General features: G+C 40.4%; 1 protein-coding gene across 9 annotated transcripts in view; it reads right to left on the reverse strand.

Moving 5' to 3' along the window:
* Slc26a7 (solute carrier family 26 member 7) overlaps positions 1-21,675 on the reverse strand; it is a 137,458-nt gene extending 115,783 nt beyond the window's left edge. For 2 of the 9 annotated variants that reach the window (XM_063287290.1, XM_063287289.1), the window contains exon 1: positions 20,920-21,380. In XM_063287290.1, coding sequence (XP_063143360.1) covers positions 20,920-21,112 — 193 coding nt within the window. In that variant the 5' untranslated portion in view covers positions 21,113-21,380. Of the gene's footprint in view, positions 1-20,919; positions 21,381-21,400 lie in introns of those variants that run through there. The other 7 variants (XM_008763531.4, XM_063287292.1, XM_063287291.1 and 4 more) reach the window with 7 other exon arrangements.
* Between the last annotated feature and the right edge of the window lie 1,367 nt (positions 21,676-23,042).

Here is a 23,042-nt window from a genome sequence, read left to right on the forward strand (position 1 = left end):
AAAGATGGGGGTGCCCTACTGCATCATCAAGGGAAAGGCCAGGCTGGGGCGCCTGGTCCACAGGAGGACATGCACCACTGTTGCCTGCACACAGGTTAACACAGAAGACAAGGTTACTCTGGCTAAGCTGATGGAAGCTATTAGGACCAATTATCATGACAGATATGAAGAGATCCACCGCCACTGAGGAGGCAATGTTCTGGGTCCTAAGTCTGTGCCTCGCCTTGCCAAGCTGGAAAAGGCAAAGGCTGAAGAACTCGCCACTAAACTGGGTTAAAAATGTACACGAAGTCTTCTGTACATAAATATAATTACAAAATTATCTTCCAAGAAAAAGAATAAACAAAGGAAACTGAAAGACGGCTCAGCAGTTAAGAGCATGGGATGTCCTTGCAGAGGAATGGGATTCAGTTCCCAGAGCAGATGAATGACAACTGCCTGTACTCTACTTTAGAAAATCTGACTCTCTCTAGTCTCTTTAGATACTGCCCGCAAGTGGTGCGCATAAACTTGTGCGAACACTGATATATACACATAAATTTTTTAAAAGCAAATAAATCTTTAATTCATTTAAATAAAATTAAAATGAAAAAGGGCTTGAAAAGAAATTCCTTGACCAAAGGCATATGCATTTAATAGTGCCTAAATCATAAACATTAATTAATTAGTAACTTGACAATGTTCCCCTGAGTTCCACGTGAGTTCTATTTTAGCTCTGCCAGTGTAAGTATTTGACAAACCCCTTGGCCAAATTCCAATGAAACTACAATCATGGCAATGCCACTGGACCTCAATATATTACTAAAGGAAGTTGGGTTGGAAAGAAATAGTGTTATTAACTCAGGTTCCATTAAAATATCTTAACTTTGAAAATGTGACAAAGATACAGAAAAGTGGAGAACATGGAGTTGGGAGAAATGTAGAGTAGAAAGTAGAAACACTGATCATGGAAATACAAATATAATGTAATGTGGGCATTTCATCACCAAGAGCAGGGGAAGAATGGTTGGCCTCCCTCAGAGAGGACCAATCAAGAGATTATGCACTTGTGTGAGCAAGCTGGATGATAAGAAATAGAATACTTTAAATTATATTATCAGGATGGAGTTTAATCCTTCAGAAGCATCCTGAGGTACCATAGTAAACAGCAACTATGATGTGGTTATCACCTGGTTCACACAAAATGGAGACACGAGATGCATGTCACAGATTGCACTGTTAGAATAGAGGCAACTGCAGCCATGGTCATGGATATGGGATAAAGAATTGTTTCTGAATCAGAGAAAGGACTGAAAGAGCTTGAGACCCCATATGTACAACAATGCTAAGCAACCAGAGCTTCCAGGGACTAAGCCACTACCCTAAGACTATACATGGACTGACCCTGGACTCTGACCCCATAGGTAGCAATGAATATCCTAGTAAGAGCACCAGGGGAAGGGGAAGTCCTTGGTCCTGCCAAGACTGAACACCCAGTTAATGTGATTGTTGGGGGGTAGGGCAGTAATGGGGGGAGGATGGGGAGGGGAACACCGATAGAGAAGGGGAGGGGGAATGGTTAGGGGGTGTTGGCCTGGAAACTGGGAAAGGGAATAACAATCAAAATGTAAATAAGAAATACCCAATGTAATAAAGATTTTAAAAAAAGAAAAAGAAATACCCAATTTAATAAAGATGAAAAAAAAAAAAAGAATTGCATCTGCCTCTTCAAAGCATAATCTAAGTGGAGAGAGGAATAGTTTGAACACAAGTTCAATAGAATACCAAAGGGCCCAGTCTCTGTGGAAGGGATAAAAATGGCCAGCTCATGACCATACATACGGCAAGCTTAAAACAAAGTAATAATAACCCTGGCACTGGAGGAATGATTTATAAGAATTTTGATCATATCTGCTACTACCGCTCCTACTACCTGCTGGATCTTCAGTTATAGGATCCAGGATCTGTTATACCTAATGCATTGCATTATAATAAAAATTAATCACTTCATATTAAAGTTGAAATACCGTATGCATTCAATTTAATGCTAATAAAACACAAAGGCAAGTGAGTGGCAAAACTGCTCTTGCAAACAACGTTAAATCTGAATAAATTATTGTTGAAAATGACTAATAAAAATCACAGAATGTCCCCCTTGATAATTTTACCTCATGTGTGTATTTTGTGGGGGATTGCGGGGTACAAGGTCAGAACCATGTGTCCACATGTGTGCACCCATATATACATGGGTGCATGTGAGGTCAGAAACTGATGTCATATGTTTACCCCAGGGTCTCTTACTCAATGTAGAGATCACTGGTTCCACTACACCATCTGTTCAGCAGCCTATGGGGTTCCTCTTGCCTCTATCTTGTCATTGCTGGGATTACAGTCATATACTCTATCTTATTACTTGTGTACTGGAGATATGAACTCAAGCACACAGCAAGTACTTTACCAACTGATTTATCTCCCCAGAACTGCACCTTTTACTCTTTAGTATTTGTAGAGTAATGCCTCCTATATTGTCATGCTCATAACTGAATTATTGCCATGGAGTAGGGTAAAGTGATCTCTTCATAGAAAGAATTCTATAGCACACATGATGAGACCACACATTTAATGCAATAACTTCTTTGCTGAGTGTGGTTTAATTTTCTCTTGGGGAATAGATTACACATAGCTCTATGACTTGGAAGGGGTTAATTTCCTAAGGATAATCTAGCTGCTCCCAAAGGGGATTAGGTAGCTTGTGTGATTCAAGTGGATAAGTATTCTATACCAAACACTAAGGCCCTTGTGAAGACAAGGAAGTACCAAATCAGAGAAGTGCATGGTGCCAATAGCTTGCCACTGCCCAGTTAGACATGGAGTGCTTCTGCCCTCTGAGCTGGTGCCTTTTTCCCACACTGTAACATCTAAGAGAGGGCAGGATGGACACCCACTAGCACATAAAAGCCTCACACAAGCACCAAGGCCTAGCTGCACAATGACCTAGAAACCCAGAACAGACTCTCAGATGTGTCAACCCAGCTAGTTCTCTAACCTGTAACTCAAACCCATTTATCATGGAGTCTTAGACAGGTTCAGATCTCAAGTTGCTCTGACAGTGACAGTTGTACTCTTTCTGTTTAGCCCCACAGCTGACATTCAGATGATAAACTTTACACTCCCAAATCCAGGTGACTGAGTTGGTCTTAAACAGCATTCCTGACCCTGACACCGGTCTTAGGTCAAAGTTCTATCAGTATAAAAACACAACTGTCACCTCAAAGAGTTGGTTTATTCTGGAGCTAAGTATGAGTGGGTGTGGCCTAGGAACACAGATTTGGGTTACTCCCAGTGTCTTAGCTATTCCATGAAGTTTTTATAGTCAAAAACAAAAAACAAAAAGCAAAGAAAGCTATAAATCATGACACTTGAAAAACAATGGCTGGAACACTGGGGAGGTGGGCTGTAGTAAAGCAGCGAGAATCTCAGAGCTATTGGCTGACACTTTTAGCTCTTAGATTGGGGGGCCATAATGATCTGCTAAGTTACTACATTACAAAGGCAAACTCGTGCACTACATAGCAAATGATTTACCTAATGGTCACAAAGCAGTTAGGTCAGGTACAGGTCAGGTGAGTGGCTATTTAGAGGGCCCAAGAAAATATGGCTCTGCACCTGCAACGTTACAAACTGCACTACTAAAGTTCTGATTGGTTAATCAGCTTTGTAGCAGTTTGGTTGAAGGGGCAGTATCCCTCTGGGAACTTCCATCTACAGCTCTGTTTTCACAAAACAGTGACACGAATTCAGCGCAAGGTGTAGAACAGAAGTCCCTCGATCCCTTTTTTCCATTAGCTTCCCCTTCCCCTCTCAAGAGGAGTGCTGCTAATTAGAGAAATATAAGTTGAACCAACTAAAGAAGACACCTTTCCTGAGAAGAGAAGGTGATGCACATGCTAGGAGTTTTTTCTCTCTTCTACCATTTAATCATATATTGAGCATGGTGAACAGATTAGATCTCACCTAAGAGTAAACTCAACATGCTTGCCTCACATTTCCCACAGCACCTTCAGACCCTAGCTGTCAGATCTGTCCTCTCTAGTGTAGTCAGAGCTGTGCTCTCTCTGCTAACTTATCTAACTAAGCAGTTATTATTCTCTAAACTCCCCTTGTAGACAGAGCATTTAGAGAGTCCCTCTAAAGGAAAGGTGATGAATAGGGACCTGTGTTTTAATGCCATGTGTCTGTATCAAACAAAACCTTGGTAGCATCGTAATAGATATTTTGTTCCCCCAATTTTTACCACCAATCATTCATTTAATGCTATGTTACATTACGTAGATGAGATAGTACTAGTTTTCGTGCTCTTGAATAAAAACAAATTATTTGGGGCAGGTCCCTAGATTTTATAACCTATTCAAGGTAAAAATCATCTGAAACCAATACTCTACCAACCTTCATTAAGAAAAGGTTCCCACCCTTACAAAAGCCCACAGGAGAATGATATCTTCAAGGTTGTAATAACAAGATCATATTCTCATACACTCTGTACACATTTCTGAGGAGAGAAAAAATAATAAGCCCCTTGTGGAATAGATTGCTGTAAGACTTTTCTGTCTTTCCAAGAGCATAGCAAAAGGTTGTATAATCAGTCAAATATTTTTAATAGAAATGAATGAAGAACCTTGGTGAGGCATATTTTAGCACTTTTGAAAAAAAATTAGGTCATGGTGACTACTTCCAAGATTTGGACAAAATTTAAATCCAAACCATGTGGGTAATGGTGAATGGTATTTCCATCTGGTAACTAGTTTGTGGTGGTCTTAGCTTGATTATCAGCAAGACAGAGCATAGACAGCTGTCTGGTTCACACTATCAACAGGCTTGTGATTAAATAGCATTATAAGTAGGTTTCCCAGAGGAAATTTACACATAGTTGAGAGCCACGAATGTGTAAAAACAATTCCAACAAACACACACACTTTTCTTCACAGAAAACTATTGAATCAAAGTCAGTGGTCCTCATTAGTGAAAAGGTTATATAAGTCACAACATGTTATGAGGTAATTTCCTATACCCTTGAGATCTCAATAAAGAATTACCATGTTCCAGAATCATCAGGATTAATAGACCCAGGAACTTAAATATTAGAAATGGTAGTAGACCAAGAGCTTCTCCATGTTCCCAAAATTATTTTGAATTTGAAAAGATAATAGCCAAACAAGAAGTGATAAGACACTCAAACAGGACAAGAAGGAATGTGGGGTTCTGAGGGTAGAAAGATGGGCTTGGGTATCAGAGAGATCTGCATTTAAGTATTCCTTCTGCTGTACAAAACTGCATAACTGATTGTTGAATTCTTAAGATTGTTATATGTAACAGAGAATGGCCTTGTCAGGCATCAATGGGAGGAGAGACCCTTGGTCCTGTCAAGGCTCAGTGTCCCAGTGTAGGGGAATGTCAGGGCAGGGAAGTGGGAGGGAGAGGGTATGTGGGTGAGGGAGCACCCTCACAGAAGCAGGGTTAAGGGTGATGGGATAATGGGTTTCTGGAGGGGAAACCAAGAAAGGGGACAACTTTTAAAATGTAAATTAAAAATCCAATAAAAGAAAAAAATCAATATAATATTCATTGAAGGTTTATTTCATGGGTCATATTTTGAGTATTTGGTGAAGATTAGTTATATGTCTACTGACAAGGTAGTTGCCGAAAATACATTCGGTACTGTTTGTGAGGAGGAATTTTCAAAATGTGGTTAATAGAATATGGCTGATGAGAGGAAAAGTAAATTAATTTCCAGGTTTTTGGCATTGACAACTGGGCAGATGGGGGTGGGGTGCGTGGCTTTCACTGTAAGAAAAAAATGGAGGATAGGGACTGGATTGAGAAAAGAAAATGATGCTCTCAGTTTAAGTATGTCTCTGAAAAACATTGACATAGTGGTCAACAAACCATTGGATAAAATGTCTAGTTTGAGGAAGAAAAAATATATTGAACTGTAAATGTACATCTATAATGTACTAGCAGAAAAGAGACCTCAAGCCACAAAAATAGATCAGCTCCTGAAAACAGAAGGTGCAGACAGTACATAAAACATAGTCAAGTATAAGGTCAGGAGAAGTGACACCACTCTGCCTTGTGTTTAGAAAAAAATGGATGCTAAGATAAGATGGGGGTGCCCAGCACCCAAACCTCGCTAATCCCAGCCCACAGCTCCCTGCTCCTAAACCCGTTGGAAGAGAGAGCTGATAGCCCAGAAGTGTGGGCAAACCTGAAACGTCAGGGCAGGAGAGACTGCCACTTCTGCCCACCTTTGCCCACATCCCTGGCCCAAGAGGAAACTGCATAGGGCCTCTGGGCACAGGAAGAGAGGGGCAGTCAAGCTGCAGGGGCCCTGCAGTCCAGAATGCGTTCAGATCTGAATGGGCATGGTCAAACAGCTCCCTGCACCCAAATCCCATGGGAGGGAGAGCTAGACTTCAGAGGGGCAGACATGCCTGGGAAACGAGAGACTACTCTCTGCCCACATTACTGACTCTAAAGGAAAACACCTAGTGCCATCTGGGCCCCCTGTGCACAGGGACCCAGGAGAAGCAGGGGCAGGCCCTTCTGGTTCCAGCTCAAAGGAACAGCCGAGAGACAGAAAGTAGAACACTCTGTTCCCATAGCTGGCTGAAAGAAAAAAAGAAAACAGGTCTACAGCACTCCTGACACACAAGCCTATAGGACGATCAAGCCACTGTCAGGAATAGCAAAACAAAGTACCACAAGAGACAACCTGATGACAAGAGGCAAACGCAGGAACCCAACCAACAGAAACCAAAACTAGATGGCATCATCAGAGCCCAATTCTCCCACCAAAGCAAACACTGAATATCCAAACACACCAGAAAAGCAAGATCTAGATTTAAAATCAGATTTGATCATGATGATGAAGGACTTTAAGAAAGGTCTAAAGAACTCCCTTAGAGAAATGCAGGAAAACACAAGTAAACAAGTAGAAGCCCTTAAAGAGGAAACACAAAAATCCCTGAAAGAACGACAAGAAAACACGAACAGACAGGTGAGGGAATTGAAAATGGAAAGAGAAAAATAAAGCACAAAGGGAGACAACCGTAGATATAGAAAACCAAAGGAAGAGACAATGAGCCATAGATACAAGCATCACCAACAGAATACAATAGAAGAGAGAATCTCAGGGGCAGAAGATTCCATAGAAATCATTGACTCAACTGTCAAAGATAATCTAAACCAGAAAGAGCTACTGGCTCAAAAGATACAGGAAATGCAAGACACAATGAGAAGATCAAACCTAAGGATAATAGGTATAGAAGAGAGTGAAGAAACCCAACTCAAAGGACCACTAAATATCTTCAACAAAATCATAGAAGAAATCTTCCCTAACCTAAAGAAAGAGATGCCCATAAACATACGAGAAGCCTACAGAACTCCAAATAGATTGGACGAGAAAAGAAAATCCTCCCATCACGTAATAGTCAAAACACCAAATGCACAAAACAAAGAAAAAATATTAAAAGCAGTAAGGGAAAAAGGACAAGTAACATATAAAGGCAGACATATCAGAATTAGACCATACATCTCAACAGAGATTATGAAAGACAGAAGATCCTGAACAGATGTCATACAGACCCTAAGAGAATGCAAATGCCAGCCCAGGTTACTGTATCCAGCAAAACTCTCAATTAACATAGATGGAGAAACCAAGATATTCCATGACAAAACCAAATTTACACAATATCTTTCTACAAATCCAGCCCTACAAAGGATAATAAATGGTAAAGCCCAACACAAGGAGGCAAGCAACACCCTGGAAAAACCAAGAAAGTAATCGTTTTGCAACAAAACAAAGAGAACACAATCTCACAAACATAATCTCACCTCCAAATACGAAGATAACGGGAAGCAACAATCATGATTCCTTAATATCTCTCAACACTAATGGACTCAATAACAATAAAAGGCACAGATTAACAAACTGGACATGTAATGAGGACCCAGCATTTTGCTGCCTACAGGAAACACACACCTCAGAAACAAAGACAGACACTAACTCAGAGTAAAAGGCTAAAAAACAACTTTCCAACCAAATGGTCTGAAGAAGGAAGCTGGAGTAGCCATTCTAATATCTAATAAAATCGATTTTCAACCAAAAGTCATCAAAAGAATAAGGAAGGACACTTCATATTCAACAAAGGAAAAATCCTCCAAGGTGAAGTCTCAATCCTAGATATCTATGCTCCAAATGCAAGGGCACCTACATACATAAAAGAAACTTTACTAAAGCTCAAAACACACATTGCACCTCACACAATAATAGTAGGAGATTTCAACACCCCACTCTCATCAATGGACAGATCATGGAAACAGAAATTAAACAGAGACATAGACTAAGAGAAGTCATGAGCCAAATGGACTTAACGGATATTTATAGAACATTCTATCCTAAAGCAAAAGGATATACCTTCTTGTCAACACCTCATGATACTTTCTCCAATATTGACCATATAATGGGGCAAAAAACAGGCCTCAACAGATACAGAAAGATAGAAATAATCCCATGCATCCTATGAGATCACCACGGGCTAAAGCTGGTCTTCAATAACAATAAGGAAAGAACGCAAACATGTACATGGAAGTTGAACAATGCTCTACTCAATGATAACCTGGTCAAGGAAGAAATAAAGAAATTACAGACTTCTTAGAATTTAATGACAATGACAATTTAATTCAATGACAACATACCCAAACTTATGGGACACAATAAAAGCTGTGCAAAGAGGAAAACTCATAGCGCTGAGTGCCTGCAGAAATAAACAGGAGAGAGCATATGTCAGCAGCTTGACAGCACACCTAAAAGCTCTAGAACAAAAAGAAGCAAATACACCCAGGAGGAGTAGAAGGCAGGAAATAATCAAACTCAGAGCTGAAATCAACCAAGTAGAAACAAAAAGGACCATAGAAAGAATCAACAGAACCAAAAGTTGGTTCTTTGAGAAAATCAACAAGATAGATAAACCCTTAGCCAGACTAACGAGAGGACACAGAGAGTGCGTCCAAATTAACAAAATCAGAAATGAAAAGGGAGACATAACTACAGATTCAGAGGAAATTCGAAAAATCATCAGATCTTACTATAAAAGCCTATATTCAACAAAACTTGAAAATCTGGATGAAATGGACAATTTCTAGACAGATACCAGGTACCGAAGTTAAATTAGGAACAAATAAACCATTTAAACAACTCCATAACACCTAAAGAAATAGAAGCAGTCATTAAAAGTCATCCAACCAGCAAGAGCCCAGGTCCAGATACTTCAGTGCAGAATTCTATCAGACCTTCATAGAAGGCCTCATACCAATATTATCCAAACTATTCCACAAAATTGAAATAGATGGAGCGCCACCTAATTCCTTCTATGAAGCTACAATTAGTCTTATACCTAAACCACACAAAGACCCAACAAAGAAAGAGAACTTCAGACCAATTTCCCTTATGAATATTGATGTAAAAACACTTGATAAAATTCTGGCAAACCGAATCTAAGAACACATGAAAACAATCATCCATCACGATCAAGTAGGCTTCATCCTAAGCATGTAGGGATGGTTTAATATATGGAAAACCATCAACGTAATCCACTATATAAACAAACTGAAAGATAAAAAACCACGTGATCATTTCATTGCATGCTGAGAAAGAATTTGACAAAATTCAACACACCTTCATGATAAAAGTCCTGGAAATACCAGGAATTCAAGGCCCATACTAAACATAGTAAAAGCCATATACAGCAAACCAGTAGCTAATATTAAAATAAATGGAGAGAAACTCGAAGCAATCCCACTAAAATCAGGGACTAGACAAGGTTGCCCACTCTCTCCCTACTTATTAAATATAGTTCTTGAAGTTCTAGCCAGAGCAATCAGACAACAAAAGGAGATCAAAGGGATACAGATTGGAAAGGAAGAAATCAAAATATCATTGTTTGCAGATGCTATGATATTATATTTAAGTGATCCCAAAAGTTCCACCAGAGAACTACTAAACCTGATAAACATCTTCAGCAAAGTGGCTTGGTATAAAATTAATTCAAATAAATGAGTAGCCTTCCTCTACACAAAAGAGAAACAAGCTGAAAAAGAAATTAGGGGAACGACACCCTTCATAACAGTCCCAAATAATATAAAATACCTCGGTGTGACTTTAACCAAGCAAGTGAAAGATCTGTACAATAAGAACTTCAAGCCTCTGAAGAAAGAAACTGAAGAAGATCTCAGAAGATGGAAAGCTCTCCCATGCTCATGGATTGGCAGGATTAACATAGTAAAAATGGCCATTTTACCAAAAGTGATCTACAGATTCGATGCAATAGCATCAAAATTTCAATCCAATTCTTCATAGAGTTAGACAGAACAATTTGCAAATTCATCTGGACTAACAAAAAAACCGAGGATAGCTAAAACTGTCCTCAATGATAAAAGGACTTCCAGGGGAATCACTATCCCTGAACTCAAGCAGTATTACAGAGCAATAGTGATAAAAAAAAAACTGTATGGTATTGGTACAGAGACAGACAGATAACCCAGAAATGAATCCACATACCTATGGACACTTGATTTTTGACAAAGGAGCCAAAACCTTCCAATGGAAAAAAGGTATCATTTTCAGCAAATGGTGCCGGTTCAACTGGAGGTCAGCATGTAGAAGAATGCAGATTGACCCATGCTTATCACCCTGTACAAAGCTTAAGTCCAAGTGGATCAAGAACCTCCACATCAAACCAGATACACTCAAACCAATAGAAGAAAAAGTGAGGAAGAGTCTCGAACACATGGGTACTGGAGAAAATTTCCTGAACAAAACACCAATGGCTTATGCTCTAAGATCAAGAATCGACAAATGGGATCTCATAAAACTGCAAAGCTTCTGTAAGGCAAAGGACACTGTCCTTAGGACAAAACAACAACCAATAGATTGAGAAAAGATCTTTGTTAATCCTACAACTGATAGAGGGCTCATATCCAAAATATACAAAGAACTCACAAAGTTAGACTGCAGGGAGACAAATAACCCTATTAAAAATGGGGTTCAGAGCTACACAAAGAAATCACAGCTGGGGAATATCGAATGGCTGAGAAGCACCTAAAGAAATGTTCAACATCTTTAGTCATAAGGGAAATGCAAATCAAAACAACCCTGAGATTCTACCTCACACCAGTCAGAATGGCTAAAATCAAAAACTCCGGCAACCTGAGGATCCAGCTATACCTCTCTTGGGCATATACCCAAAAGATGCCCCAACATATAAAAAAGACACGTGCTCCACTATGTTCATTGCAGCCTTATTTATAATAGCCAGAAGCTGGAAAGAACCCAGATGCCCTTCAACAGAGGAATGGATACAGAAAATGTGGTACATCTACACAATGGAATATTACTCAGCTATCAAAAACAACGACTTTATGAAATTCGTAGGCAAATGGCTGGAACTGGAAAATATCATCCTGAGTGAGCTAACCCAATCACAGAAAGACATACATGGTATGCACTCATTGATAAGTGGCTATTAGCCCAAATGCTCAAATTACCCTAGATACACAGAACACATGAATTCAAAAAGGATGACCAAAATGTGAATGCTTCACACCTTCTTTAAAAGGGGAACAAAAATACCCTTGGGAGGGAATAGAGAGGCAAAGTTTAGAACAGAGGCTAAAGGAACACCCATTCAGAGCCTGCCCCACATGTGGCCCATACATATACAGCCACCAAAGTAGATCAGATGGATAAAACAAAGAAGTGCAGGCTGACAGGAACCGGATGTAGATCTCTCCTGAGAGACACAGCCAGAACATGGCAAATACATAGGCAAATGCCAGCAGCAAACCACTGAACTGAGAATGGGACCCCCGTTGAAGGAATCAGAGAAAGGACTGACAGAGCTTGAAGGGGCTCGAGACCCCATATGAACAACAATGCCAAGCAACCAGAGCTTCCAGGGACTAAGCTACTACCCAAAGACTATACATGGACTGACCCTGGACTCTGACCTCATAGGTAGCAATGAATATCCTAGTAAGGGCACCAGTGGAAGGGGAAGCCCTTGGTCCTGCCAAGGCTGGACCCCCAGTGATTGGGATTCTTGGGGGGAGGGTGATAATGGGAGAAGGATGGGAAGGGGAACACCCATATAGAAGGGGAGTTGGAGGGGTTAGGGGATGTTGGCCTGGAAACTGGGAAAGATAATAACAATGAAATGTAAATCAGAAATATCCAATTCAATAAAGATGAAAAAAAGAAAAAAAAAGATAAGATGGGGGTTCGGGTCTATATATCAATTAGTAGGAGGCATGCCCAACATAAACACAGCTTTAGGTCCCATGCCCAGCATTGAATGACCTACTGAGTGTTATGGTACATGAGTGTGTTTCAGCCCTCAGGTGGAAGAAAGAGGGGAATCAGAAATTCAAGCCCTGCCCCAGCTACACAATTGAGTCGCCCCCACCCCAGAGAGAGAGGCAGGATGGAACCCTGCTTCTGAGGCTGGTGGTCGGTAAGAATAGAGTTGCATCTGGTGGGAAGAGAAAAGTTAGAAGAGTCAGGAATTGCTCCATTGGACTCAGAATGGGGAGTCAGTTAACATCGGCAACTGTGCTCTGACCTGAGAGTAGTTAGGGTAAGAGATGTGCGTAATCTGAAAGAGGGCAGCGTTCAGAGAGAAGGGACCAAGTAAAATAAAGGAGACTTTAGGGTCCTTAGTACCGGTTACTGAGTCTGGCACATGCTTTTTGTCTCCTTTATTGACCACTGAGTCTCACTCAAGTCCTTTCTCCTGTACCATAACTGCTAACTGGTAAATTCATCACAGGTTCTCAGGCCAGGATTAAATCTTGGAGCCCTCCTTCTCCCACCATGAGATATTCCAACAATCTGTAAGAGTCCCTCTGGAGAAAGGACAATGGCCCAGGGTACATGTAGTCTCTCCACCATCACAGCTTTCTTCTGGCTTTGGCCACACAGAGTGGGCTTTATCCAACAAACCATATACACAAGCTGTTATGAGGAAAAGGAGCCTGAGGGATCAGGAAAACCTCAGAGCCTATGTATGCTCACTCAGGTTGTGTTTTTACACACACACACACACACACACACACACACTAACACACACACACACAGAGAGAGAGAGAGACAGAGACAGAGACAGAGACAGAGACAGAGACAGATTAGCACAGACTGAATCCTGGCTCATGTTGGAATCTGTCTTAGCAATGCTAGAATTGGAGGCAACAAAGCAATGGTTCTGAGCCACAAAGTCTGTACCTTATGTGGCTATAGAGTACAATATTTATCCCTCTGGGCTTCATAAGATTAGAAACAATTTGTCTAACACACTTAGTTTGTGATAGCACTAAAATGTGTCACTAACAATCAGAAGAAAGCAAACCAGGATAAGCAAACAAAAAAGTGCCTGCAGGCAAATAAAAAGACAGTGTATCTCCAAGGCTGTTTCTCCCTGTTCTGACCTTTGTTGTGTTGGCTTCATCTTCAAGGCTGAGGGTCCCTGGAAGCCATCTCTGTGTATTATCCTTACTGTCATCAGTCCCAGCATGAGGGGAGTCATCTTTTCATGAGGTCCACACATGTAGCAGTTCCCAGGCTAACTTACTGAACCACATAGTTATTTTTATTGTCTTTACTATGTAAAAATGATAAATGACTACTCTGCCATGTTGTAAACCCCTGCCCCTGTGTGTAGAGGGCAGCTCTTTTCCTGAACTAGACGTTGTCCAGAAGTGTGGCAATGTGCCAGTCACCACGTCTTGAGCCATAATTAATATAAGCCAAATGTAGCATAATTGTAAGTGGGCCCAGTGCCCCCCAACATTACATAATGTACCTGTGTCAACAGCAGGAAAGAGAGAGAGAGTAAGGAAAGAAATGGAAAGAGACAGAGAAAGAGATAAAGAGAGAGAGACATACAAGAGGGGGAGGAAGGGGAGGGGAGGGAGGGAAAAGGGAAGAGGAAGGGAGGGGAGGGGAGGAGAAAGGAGAGGAGAGACAGACAGACAGAGAGAGCACACAGGCAGTGAATCTAGTCCTGGATACCACCTTTAGAAAAACATGATATTAATAGAGATGATACCCAGATGCCACCATTTTTAAACTCTCAGCACTCTCCATGTGGTTCCAATTGTCCTGCAAAGGAGAGTGTCTACTCTACATACGATCAGGCTTCTGATGAAAATGGAATTTATCACTAAAGCCAGAAGTAATATCTCACTTAACCTTCATGTACTGAAAACGCAATAAGCTTTCTTTCCCTAAGCAAAAGTGAGTTACAGGTACTAAAAGCACCAAGAATGGAGCCTTGCTGGCAGATGTGGAAATGACATTTATATAGTAAAGGCTGCAAAAGCGATTATACTTGGTCCTCAACTTAGTACAATTACCACAAATTGTGTCACATTTTTGATACCTACCAAGGAAGGCCCTGGGTCTTTCATGCATATAGTCTTAAACATTTTAGGAAGAACTGCCTTCGTAGTGGTCCTTTAGTAACTGGATCATCATTCTTTTACACTGAAGAAAAACGAAGTCAGAAGTTCTAAATGGAATCTGGAGCTATCATTTGGGAGTAAGACATGGGATGTGGGAAAGGGTGGAGAGGGAGAAGCAGACAAAGTATCACTAGATCTTCTGTGGTGGATCCTCTCTGTAGATTGTTGAAGAGAACATAGACACTATGCTTGAGACTTCCTTGGGAGTACCTGGCTGCCATTATTCATGGAGAAGGGTTTCTAGCAGGAAGACAGCACAATCCAGGAAGCCGAGTTACAAATGTATAACCAATGATAGAATGCTATGTCCCTGTGCCTGAGGCATGTTGGGGAGAATCTCCAGATGAGTTATTAATCTTTCTAGTATAAAGAGGATCCGGGAATTTCTATTTTTCATTCTCCATGCAACTCAACTCTTCTTGGGAGTGCAATAAAGCTAGGCTTCCATATGTGGACCTTAGTACCAGTGCTGCCATCCAGTCTCCATAATTGTTGGGACTATTCATCTTTCTTCTGCCATCCAAAACATTCTGGTTCAAACATCAGGTGCCTCTATGGCAGCTTCAGGTTTTCGTGGTTGGGGACAAAAACTCTAGGTACAAGCTAAGTACTCCCACATCCCTTCTCATTAGCTGTGGCTCTTACGGGCTAAGTGACGCACTCTGAGTTTGCTTCTTCTCTTGTGCTTGACTTTCCATGTCGCAAACAGTCAGGCCATATCAGCCATGCAGGCTAGAATGTGAGCAACACGGTGTGCAGACCAGTATTCCACCTGCTGCCTTGCCAGTCACGTGGGTAACAATTCCAGTAGCTTGCAGTCACTACAGGCATCTATAAAGGCATCATCTATAAAGGCATTTGGTAGCAATAAATAACCTATATACGTGTTGATATAATAATACAACTCAACCTATAACAGGCTTTCGTAGCATCCATTAATGAATATTGCTTTTAACGAATAGTTCTTACCTGGTAACAGTAATAAGTAATGAAAGCTCCTGAATTTAGAAACTACTTTATACCTACAAGTAGTTTCTAGAAAATATCTTACTGTGGTGAGATAAGGGAATAAAGTTTATTTTGTTTTTTGTTCTTTGAAATGAATACATCAATGTTTAGTTTTACACTGGTGAGAGGCAATTCACCCTTAAGAAATCAGAGAAAACCTGTGGGATCTCTCCTTGCCTTTTTAAAGATAAGTGACAAAAAATGTATAGGATAAAGAAGGCATGATCAATAAAAGAATATATTGGACTAATTCCCAAGCCTGCAGGTTCCAACGATAGAGTTTAAGAACCTAAGGCTTAATATAATGCCCCTATGAATGTTTTACTTAAGGGTAGGGTCTTTATAAAAGGGAGGATTTCCATATTCTCTATCCTTTTAAGAGAAGGCATTTGAATTTTTCTATGCGCTATCCATCTTGTTAGTGCTGGTTGGACAAAAAATTAACATTATTTGACACTCCAGGGCAGGCATCACACCCAGGGATGGTCAGCCAATACAATTGGACTTAGCGGGTTGAAAAGTGAGCGAAAAGGAAGGAGGAAGGAAGGAAGGAAGGAAGGAAGGAAGGAAGGAAGGAAGGAAGGAAGGAAGGAAGAGATGGAGGGAGGGAGGGGGGAGGGAGGGAGGGAGGGCAGAGAGAAAGAGCTGGAGACAGAGAAAGAGAGAGAGCATGAAGTTGGGGAACAGGTATCTGGGAAAAGTTTGGAGGAGAGAATGGACGTGATTGAAATACACTGCATGAGTTCTCAAAGAATTAACAAAAAAAACATTGTTTTGAAAAAGAAAAATTAAATAATCAACATTTCTTGAGACAAAGACAACAGTCTTTAAGAGATCTGTGTAAAAGGATACAAGAAAGGGAAGGGAGAAGAACCCAGTTACTCCCATTTTATGCCCTTTCCCTATCAGTATATTTCTTTTTAAGAAATATTTATTTTTCTTATATTTATTTTTAAGCCATAAGATTTAAATTGAATTCAACATCTTTCCTACAGTGTCAGCACGCCACAGTAGGACAACCATTGACTTAGGGAATGCCTTAAATCTTTCCATATTTACTTAAAATGTACTCCCCTGTGCTAGGCAATATACTGGTTGGTAAAACACAAAGAGAAGATTGTCTTTGTTTTCAGAGTCTACAGACTGTGGAAAGAATTATATCAGAGGTTTACAATACCGTGTATTAAGTAGAGCCTATCACAGAGATATGTAGAAAGGACAAAGGGAGGAGAAGGAGAAGGAAAACACTCCTCCTCCCAGGAGACTAAGAGGGATTCTCAGAGGAGAGAGCTCTTTTAGTGTTGCTGTAGACTGTGAGGTCCAGAAAATTAACCATTTAATAAGATATTCTGAGTGAGTAAATTTTTTTTATTTTAGCAGAAATAGAAAGAAGAGCATTAAAAAGTATGCACAGGGAAGCAATATGGTCATATTATTATTGTTGTTGTTATTGTTATCATTATTATTGCAATGGCAGCAGTGTGACATAAGATCTACAGGAAGCAGAAGAGACAATGGAGCGCCACAGAAAATGATTTAAGTAATTTAGCCCACTAAAGAGGAGCAAGGACACGAAGCAAGACTATTTGGCTGAAAAGATAATGTTATGACTAAAGACGCTCCATTTATGCTAGGCCTCCATCTTGCTACCTACCAGTTGTTTGTCTCTGACTCGAGTTCCTGAAAGATAAGTTCCCAGTAACCCTGACTTAGTGGCACCCACGGAAAAATGTACAGCCATAACTATCTACTTGTTACATATAACTAACTGCTTTCTTTTTTGCTTCTGTAACTTGCTTACACAGATACCCAGAGGTTGTTTTGTGTTGCCTCAACCACATAACTTGGCAGAGAAGAACAGGTTTTGTATGCTTGCATAGACACTGAAGGTCTTCATGTGGTTTTTCCCCTTTTGAAAGTCTTCTACATACCCCTCCTTGGTGGCAATCTCAAAATTGGCTCAAAGAATGTTCATCCTGCTAGCAGTTAATCAATCAATAAATCCTTTAATTATAGTTGGACTTAGTCTGTGGTATTTTCCCAGAAGTCACAAACTCTATCGCAATATCTAGAGGACTGAGACAAAAACCTGATGACTTACAGTAGAAGGGGAAGATGGGAGAAATGGGGGGAACGCGGAACGTTCAGAATACCAAACAGGAGTTCCTCTGAAAGAAGGCTGGGTGCAAAAGCAAGCAGGGTACTCTGGAACCAGGTTACTTGCGGTCAAACGTTCTTGAATACTTATCTTCTGTGTGGCTTCAGGCAAGTTGCTTATGCTCTCTGACTTTCTTTTTGGTGTAGATGCCAAGAGATCTCTTGGCAACATTGTACGTTTGTTCCTAAAACTTCCTATTGTTACTATTCACTGTAAATATGGTTAGGATGGTGACGTTATCTAGTGTGCCGGTCTTAGAAGACCAAATGTTCCCTTTGTTTTGATTTTGGACCGTCCATTGTGATACGGTGCACTCTGGCGTCTGCTGCGCTTGAGAACAGTCTAGGTTGGTGTGGATTAATAGACGGCTCTCCGATCGGGAGGAAAGCATCCTTAGCAGAGTGATAGTGGTCAGATCCTTCATGCAGATGATACTGTCTACAGCACTTTTAAGGATGGGGCTAAGGTTGGAGTGTTTAAGCTAGGAATGTCTGATAAAAGGTCCTACGATGTCTGATAGGAAGCAGAGGTGGCAAAATCTACCCAGGTTCATTAGGAGAGAAGGCTAAATACGAGGATGGAAAAACAGAAGGATCTATAAGAACAGCCCAGAGAAATGCGACATAGGAGTCAGGCATATATAAAATTAAGTGACACAAGGCTAGAGAGAGGGCTCAGCGGTTAAGAGCACTGACTTCTTTCTCTTCCAGAGGTCCTGAGTTCAAATCCCAGCAACCACATGGTGGCTCACAACCATCTGTAATGGGATCCTATGCCCTCTTCTGGTGTGTCTGAAGACAGCTACAGTGTACACACATACATAAAATAAATAATAAATCTTTTTAAGAAATGTATAACACCTATCTCATAGTTATCATTCAGGATACTTTTCGTTTTCTTGATTTTAAATTTATTTCTAGAGACAGAAAGGAAGAGTGATTTCTAGGTAGAACCGTATTCATTTTCAGGACATATAGGTTAAAAGAATTTGAATTCAGAGCATTATTTCTCGTATCAGTAGATTAAAAGGATCTGTTCCTATTGTTTGCACTATGGTAGAAGAGTAAGCTTTACTCCTTTTTTCTTCGAAGTTCCCTCAATACCAGGGCTGGTAACAAGCATCAACATCCAAGAGAGTCTCTGTCTGCTTGTTCCCCTTTCTGGGACAGCTTTTTCTGTCACTTCTCCTTTGACTCTAAAACCTCAGAGACGAAACTTGAATATAGACCTCATTTGCAGAGACAGACAGTCGACTTGTCCAAAATGTCTCCTATTACAAATAACATTAGTATTACAGAAAGCCTGATGATTTTGGCAGTATAGAGAATAAAATGAAAATGTTGAGCATGTTGGCTTTGGACTCAAGGCCTGACTCCTCCACCTCTCAGGTATGAGGGCCTGAGAAACTTACTGGTTTTAAGCCTCCTGTGGAAAGGGTAATGTTAACTCCGGATTCTTTTAAATAGTGGGCCCCTTACAATGCATATTTTACCTTTGAAGTCTTTTAAATAAAAGAGATTGAAAAATAATGAGAAATGCATATTTTAAAAGGCTCTTTGCAAGAATCAACCTTTTCTCATGACAGGAAAAACACCAACATTCTTCCTGGCAGTCTAACTGTCCATGTACAGAGCACGTGACCTGATCCAAACTTCTCATGGAACGAGGCTGAGTAAGCTCCGTGCTTGTCCTCAGCTTATCAATGTACTTGTTCCTAATCAATGTAATGCCTGATCATTAAACAAAGTCTCTCAAAAGCTAAACCAAACTAACTACCAAAGGCTTTTAAGCCTTATCCAAATGATGAGCCTAGGGGACTGAATCACATTTCCAAATGTTCTTGGTGGCTGGGTGCTTTTCAAACATAAAAAGACAACTTCTGCTAACATCCTAATTACTCCACTTTTATTTTATATTAAATAACAGCAAGATAAATTTATGGGATATGGTGAAACTAAACATCTGGGGAGAGACAACTTGTTTAAGACCATGAGCTAAATTTTCAAGTGATATAGGGGTGTTTCGTGGGGAATTTAAAATCAAATAAAAGGAAGGCTGGAAATGCTCTGACCTGCTATCACCTTTCCATTTGTTAAAGACTACTATACTTTGCTATTGGCAAAGCAGTCATTAAAAATGCAGCACAGAGCTAAGCAGTAAAACTGGATTCCATAAAGTATGATAGTACTGTGGATCTTAAACCCCCTGTGCAGATGTTCCTAATCAGGCGGAAAACACAAACACACAAACCAGCTTGTTCCAGCTACAGAATAATTTCATTAAAAGCACACTTATAATTGAACAGAATAAATAATAGTTAAAGCCAGGGAGGTAGTAAGACTGCATGGAAATATAATCACTTGGAGTCTGCCAAGAAAGCTGTTTCAAAGTTTTAAAGCTTGGAAGTTGAGAAATCGGTTCCTTTTCTGGCTACAGGTAGAACATTATTACCTGACTTAGCCAAAACGCATGTGAACATACCTTTAGGGAAAGAAGGCATGCGTGTGCGCGCGCGCGCACACACACACACACGAGTACACACAGATTAATCCAGAATGTCACTTTTTAAATCTGCTCTGGGGATGTTTTACCACAGTATTATTTCTCATTGAGACACAAATCCTGTAGGGACTGCACCTCAGAAGTAAACAGGCACACGGCAGTCCTGTAGGATTCTCTTTGCAAATAGTGATCTTGGCAATAAGTCTCCTTTATGTACAAAAAGCTTTGTTCTCTGCTTTATAGCAAGTCCCAAGGCTATGGCAGGTAACTGTGTGCTGCTAATTGGGCTCAAAAGCAATTGTATTCAGAACAGGAAGTGTCTTATAGCTTGATTCGATGAAGGTGGGAAATTATGTCAGCACAGTGAAATTATAAAAGCTCATTTCCCACAACCACCAATTCCTTACTCTGAACCATTATGAACTTTAACATGGCAAAACACGTAATTCCATTCAAGGGTTGCTGCTTAATTGCTTAATTCCTAGCCGGGGGGGGGGGGGGCAGAAAAAGCCAAGCAATTTTAAAAGCAATTAGGAAAATCTTACACAGAGACATCTACTCTGCTTCTTTTCCTAACGTCAATGACCATTTTATTAAGCCTGTTTCACTAGCTGAACTGTCAGCTCGCAAACATAACCCCCATCCAAGGAGCAGAGTAACATCCGCTCTGCAGAAAGCTGCAAACCCGAATGCTCACTTACCTTGTGTCACCTGTTGAACTGCCAACAGTACGCCAGACACGGTGTCTGGAAGCAGGTTTTCCTTCAGATTGTACTGCGGTGCCCATTCCAAGATAGGTAGGCGCCTCTTACACCACTGTTTAATGTCTTCTCGGTGGGGGGTGTGCATCTTGCCCCACAGCACGCTTCTCTTTTTCCTCTTTGCCCCCGTCATTTCTCAGATTCCCTCCTGTAGTAGTCAACTTTTTCAGGCAAGGGAGAGAGAAAAAAATCGTTGGAGAACACCTCCTTTCGATGCCAGGCTCCAATCCGTCTGTGGTTTACAATGTCAAAGCTATCCAGAAAATAAATAAGTGGAGGAGAGAGAGAGAGAGAGAGAGAGAGAGAGAGAGAGAGAGAGAGAGAGAGAGAGAGAAGCAGAAACACAAATGGATACAACTGAGCTGCATGCCTTACTGTGTGGTTCAGCTAATTATTCTAGATAAAAATTGTAGACTCAAACCTTGAGTTCTTATCTCAATAAGAAATGGGTCCCTGTTCATGTACTACTTTTCTGATCTTGGAAAAGGAATGGGTTCGGCGGTGAGATGGTTACAGCTCCCTTGCCAGTAATTCTCCTTATATTCACTGTCGTCTTATGTTTTTTGGCTGCATTCCCAATGGTTAATGAGGTAGTTCTGGGCGTGTGGTGGAAGTGGGCTGGGCTATGCTAATGAAACCAGGAAGGATCCAGCCAGTCCAGTGTCTCCCTACAAGCAAAAGCTAAGTCCTGACTGCTAGAAGGAGCCGCTGTGCAGAATATGCTACAGCCGCCCTTCTTTGTGAGGTATATATTTCCAACCTGACTAAAAGTTGCAAAGTCCTTATAATTTGGAAACATGATAGGGAACTACAACAGTCCTTGTAATGCTATCATCTGGAATATGAAGTTTTCATTCATAGAAAAAACATTCAGATAACCACTGTGCCATCTGAGAAAGGACTAGCTAGTTCTTATAAACAAACTGAAATTTCATCTCCTGGGCTAAGGAATTAAGTACCACAATGAGCAAATATTTGTGGCTAGACTTTATTTTTCTTCCTGTCTCTGCTCATTCATTTTACCCTGGTTGTTTCTCTCCGTTTTTAATTAACACACTTATGTCATTGTAAGTAAAATTTATTGAGAAATTCAGTATCGTTAAAACTATTGTTTGAAGTGGCACGTGTGTGTGTGTGTGTGTGTGTGTGTGTGTGTGTGTGTGTAGTACTATTTTTGTTGATATAACTTTTAGTAGAGTGTTCTCCTTTTAAAAGCTAGTGTTACATTTTATAACAGAATAGACTGTCAAAGATTTTATTGTATTATTGTTTCCCACAGTCTCCAGAAGAGTAATCCTGTATTATGATCTGAATCATTGGAATTCGCCCAAAAAGCCAATATTCTAACTAAAACTGTGAAGCCAAAAGAAAGAAAAGCATGTGTGTGGTTATTTACAGTGCCTTCTAATGTCCATCTGTCTAGAGACGAGGCATCAGACGCTGGAGCCATTACAACAGTAAGGATTTAGATCCTTTATTCTCTAAAGGATCCCTGCTACACGTTTTCCCATTAATTACATTAAAAGAAAGAGCTACTTTCTCAGCTTCAAACATATGCTGCCCCTTGCTTGTAATGTGTGTAATACTTTTAATATGTGAATCCTTGGCAACACTTATTTCAGATTCCATGAATCCTAAATACATTGAGAGATGTACATTTTTATGAACATTATATGTATGAACATTTTGTGTATGAGATTGTTTTTCTGTACTTTTCCATTATTCTCACCACATTAAATTCCTAACGCTTCAATAAATTTCTCACTCAAGGTCAGGCTAAAGGTTTGTAGAGGAGTCTTATTATGGCCAAGCGAAGCTCAGTGGAATAGTTTCTGCCTACCACGCATGAGGACCTTGGTTCACTCCCTAGTAAAACAGAGGGAGGAGGAGAGGATCTCAATCAGAGACGGTGCTGCAAATGGTACCATTTTCAACTTATAAAAAATACCTGAGAAGATAAACACAAATCCATACAATATGAAATGCAGGCTGGTTTTCCTTCATGAGTGACTATCTCTCCCTTTGTTACATGTACTCTACTCGGTATATGTGCCCAGGGGTCA

This window comes from Rattus norvegicus, chromosome 5 (assembly GCF_036323735.1).
Source record: "Rattus norvegicus strain BN/NHsdMcwi chromosome 5, GRCr8, whole genome shotgun sequence".
In the NCBI taxonomy this organism is placed as follows: Eukaryota; Metazoa; Chordata; class Mammalia; order Rodentia; family Muridae; genus Rattus; species Rattus norvegicus.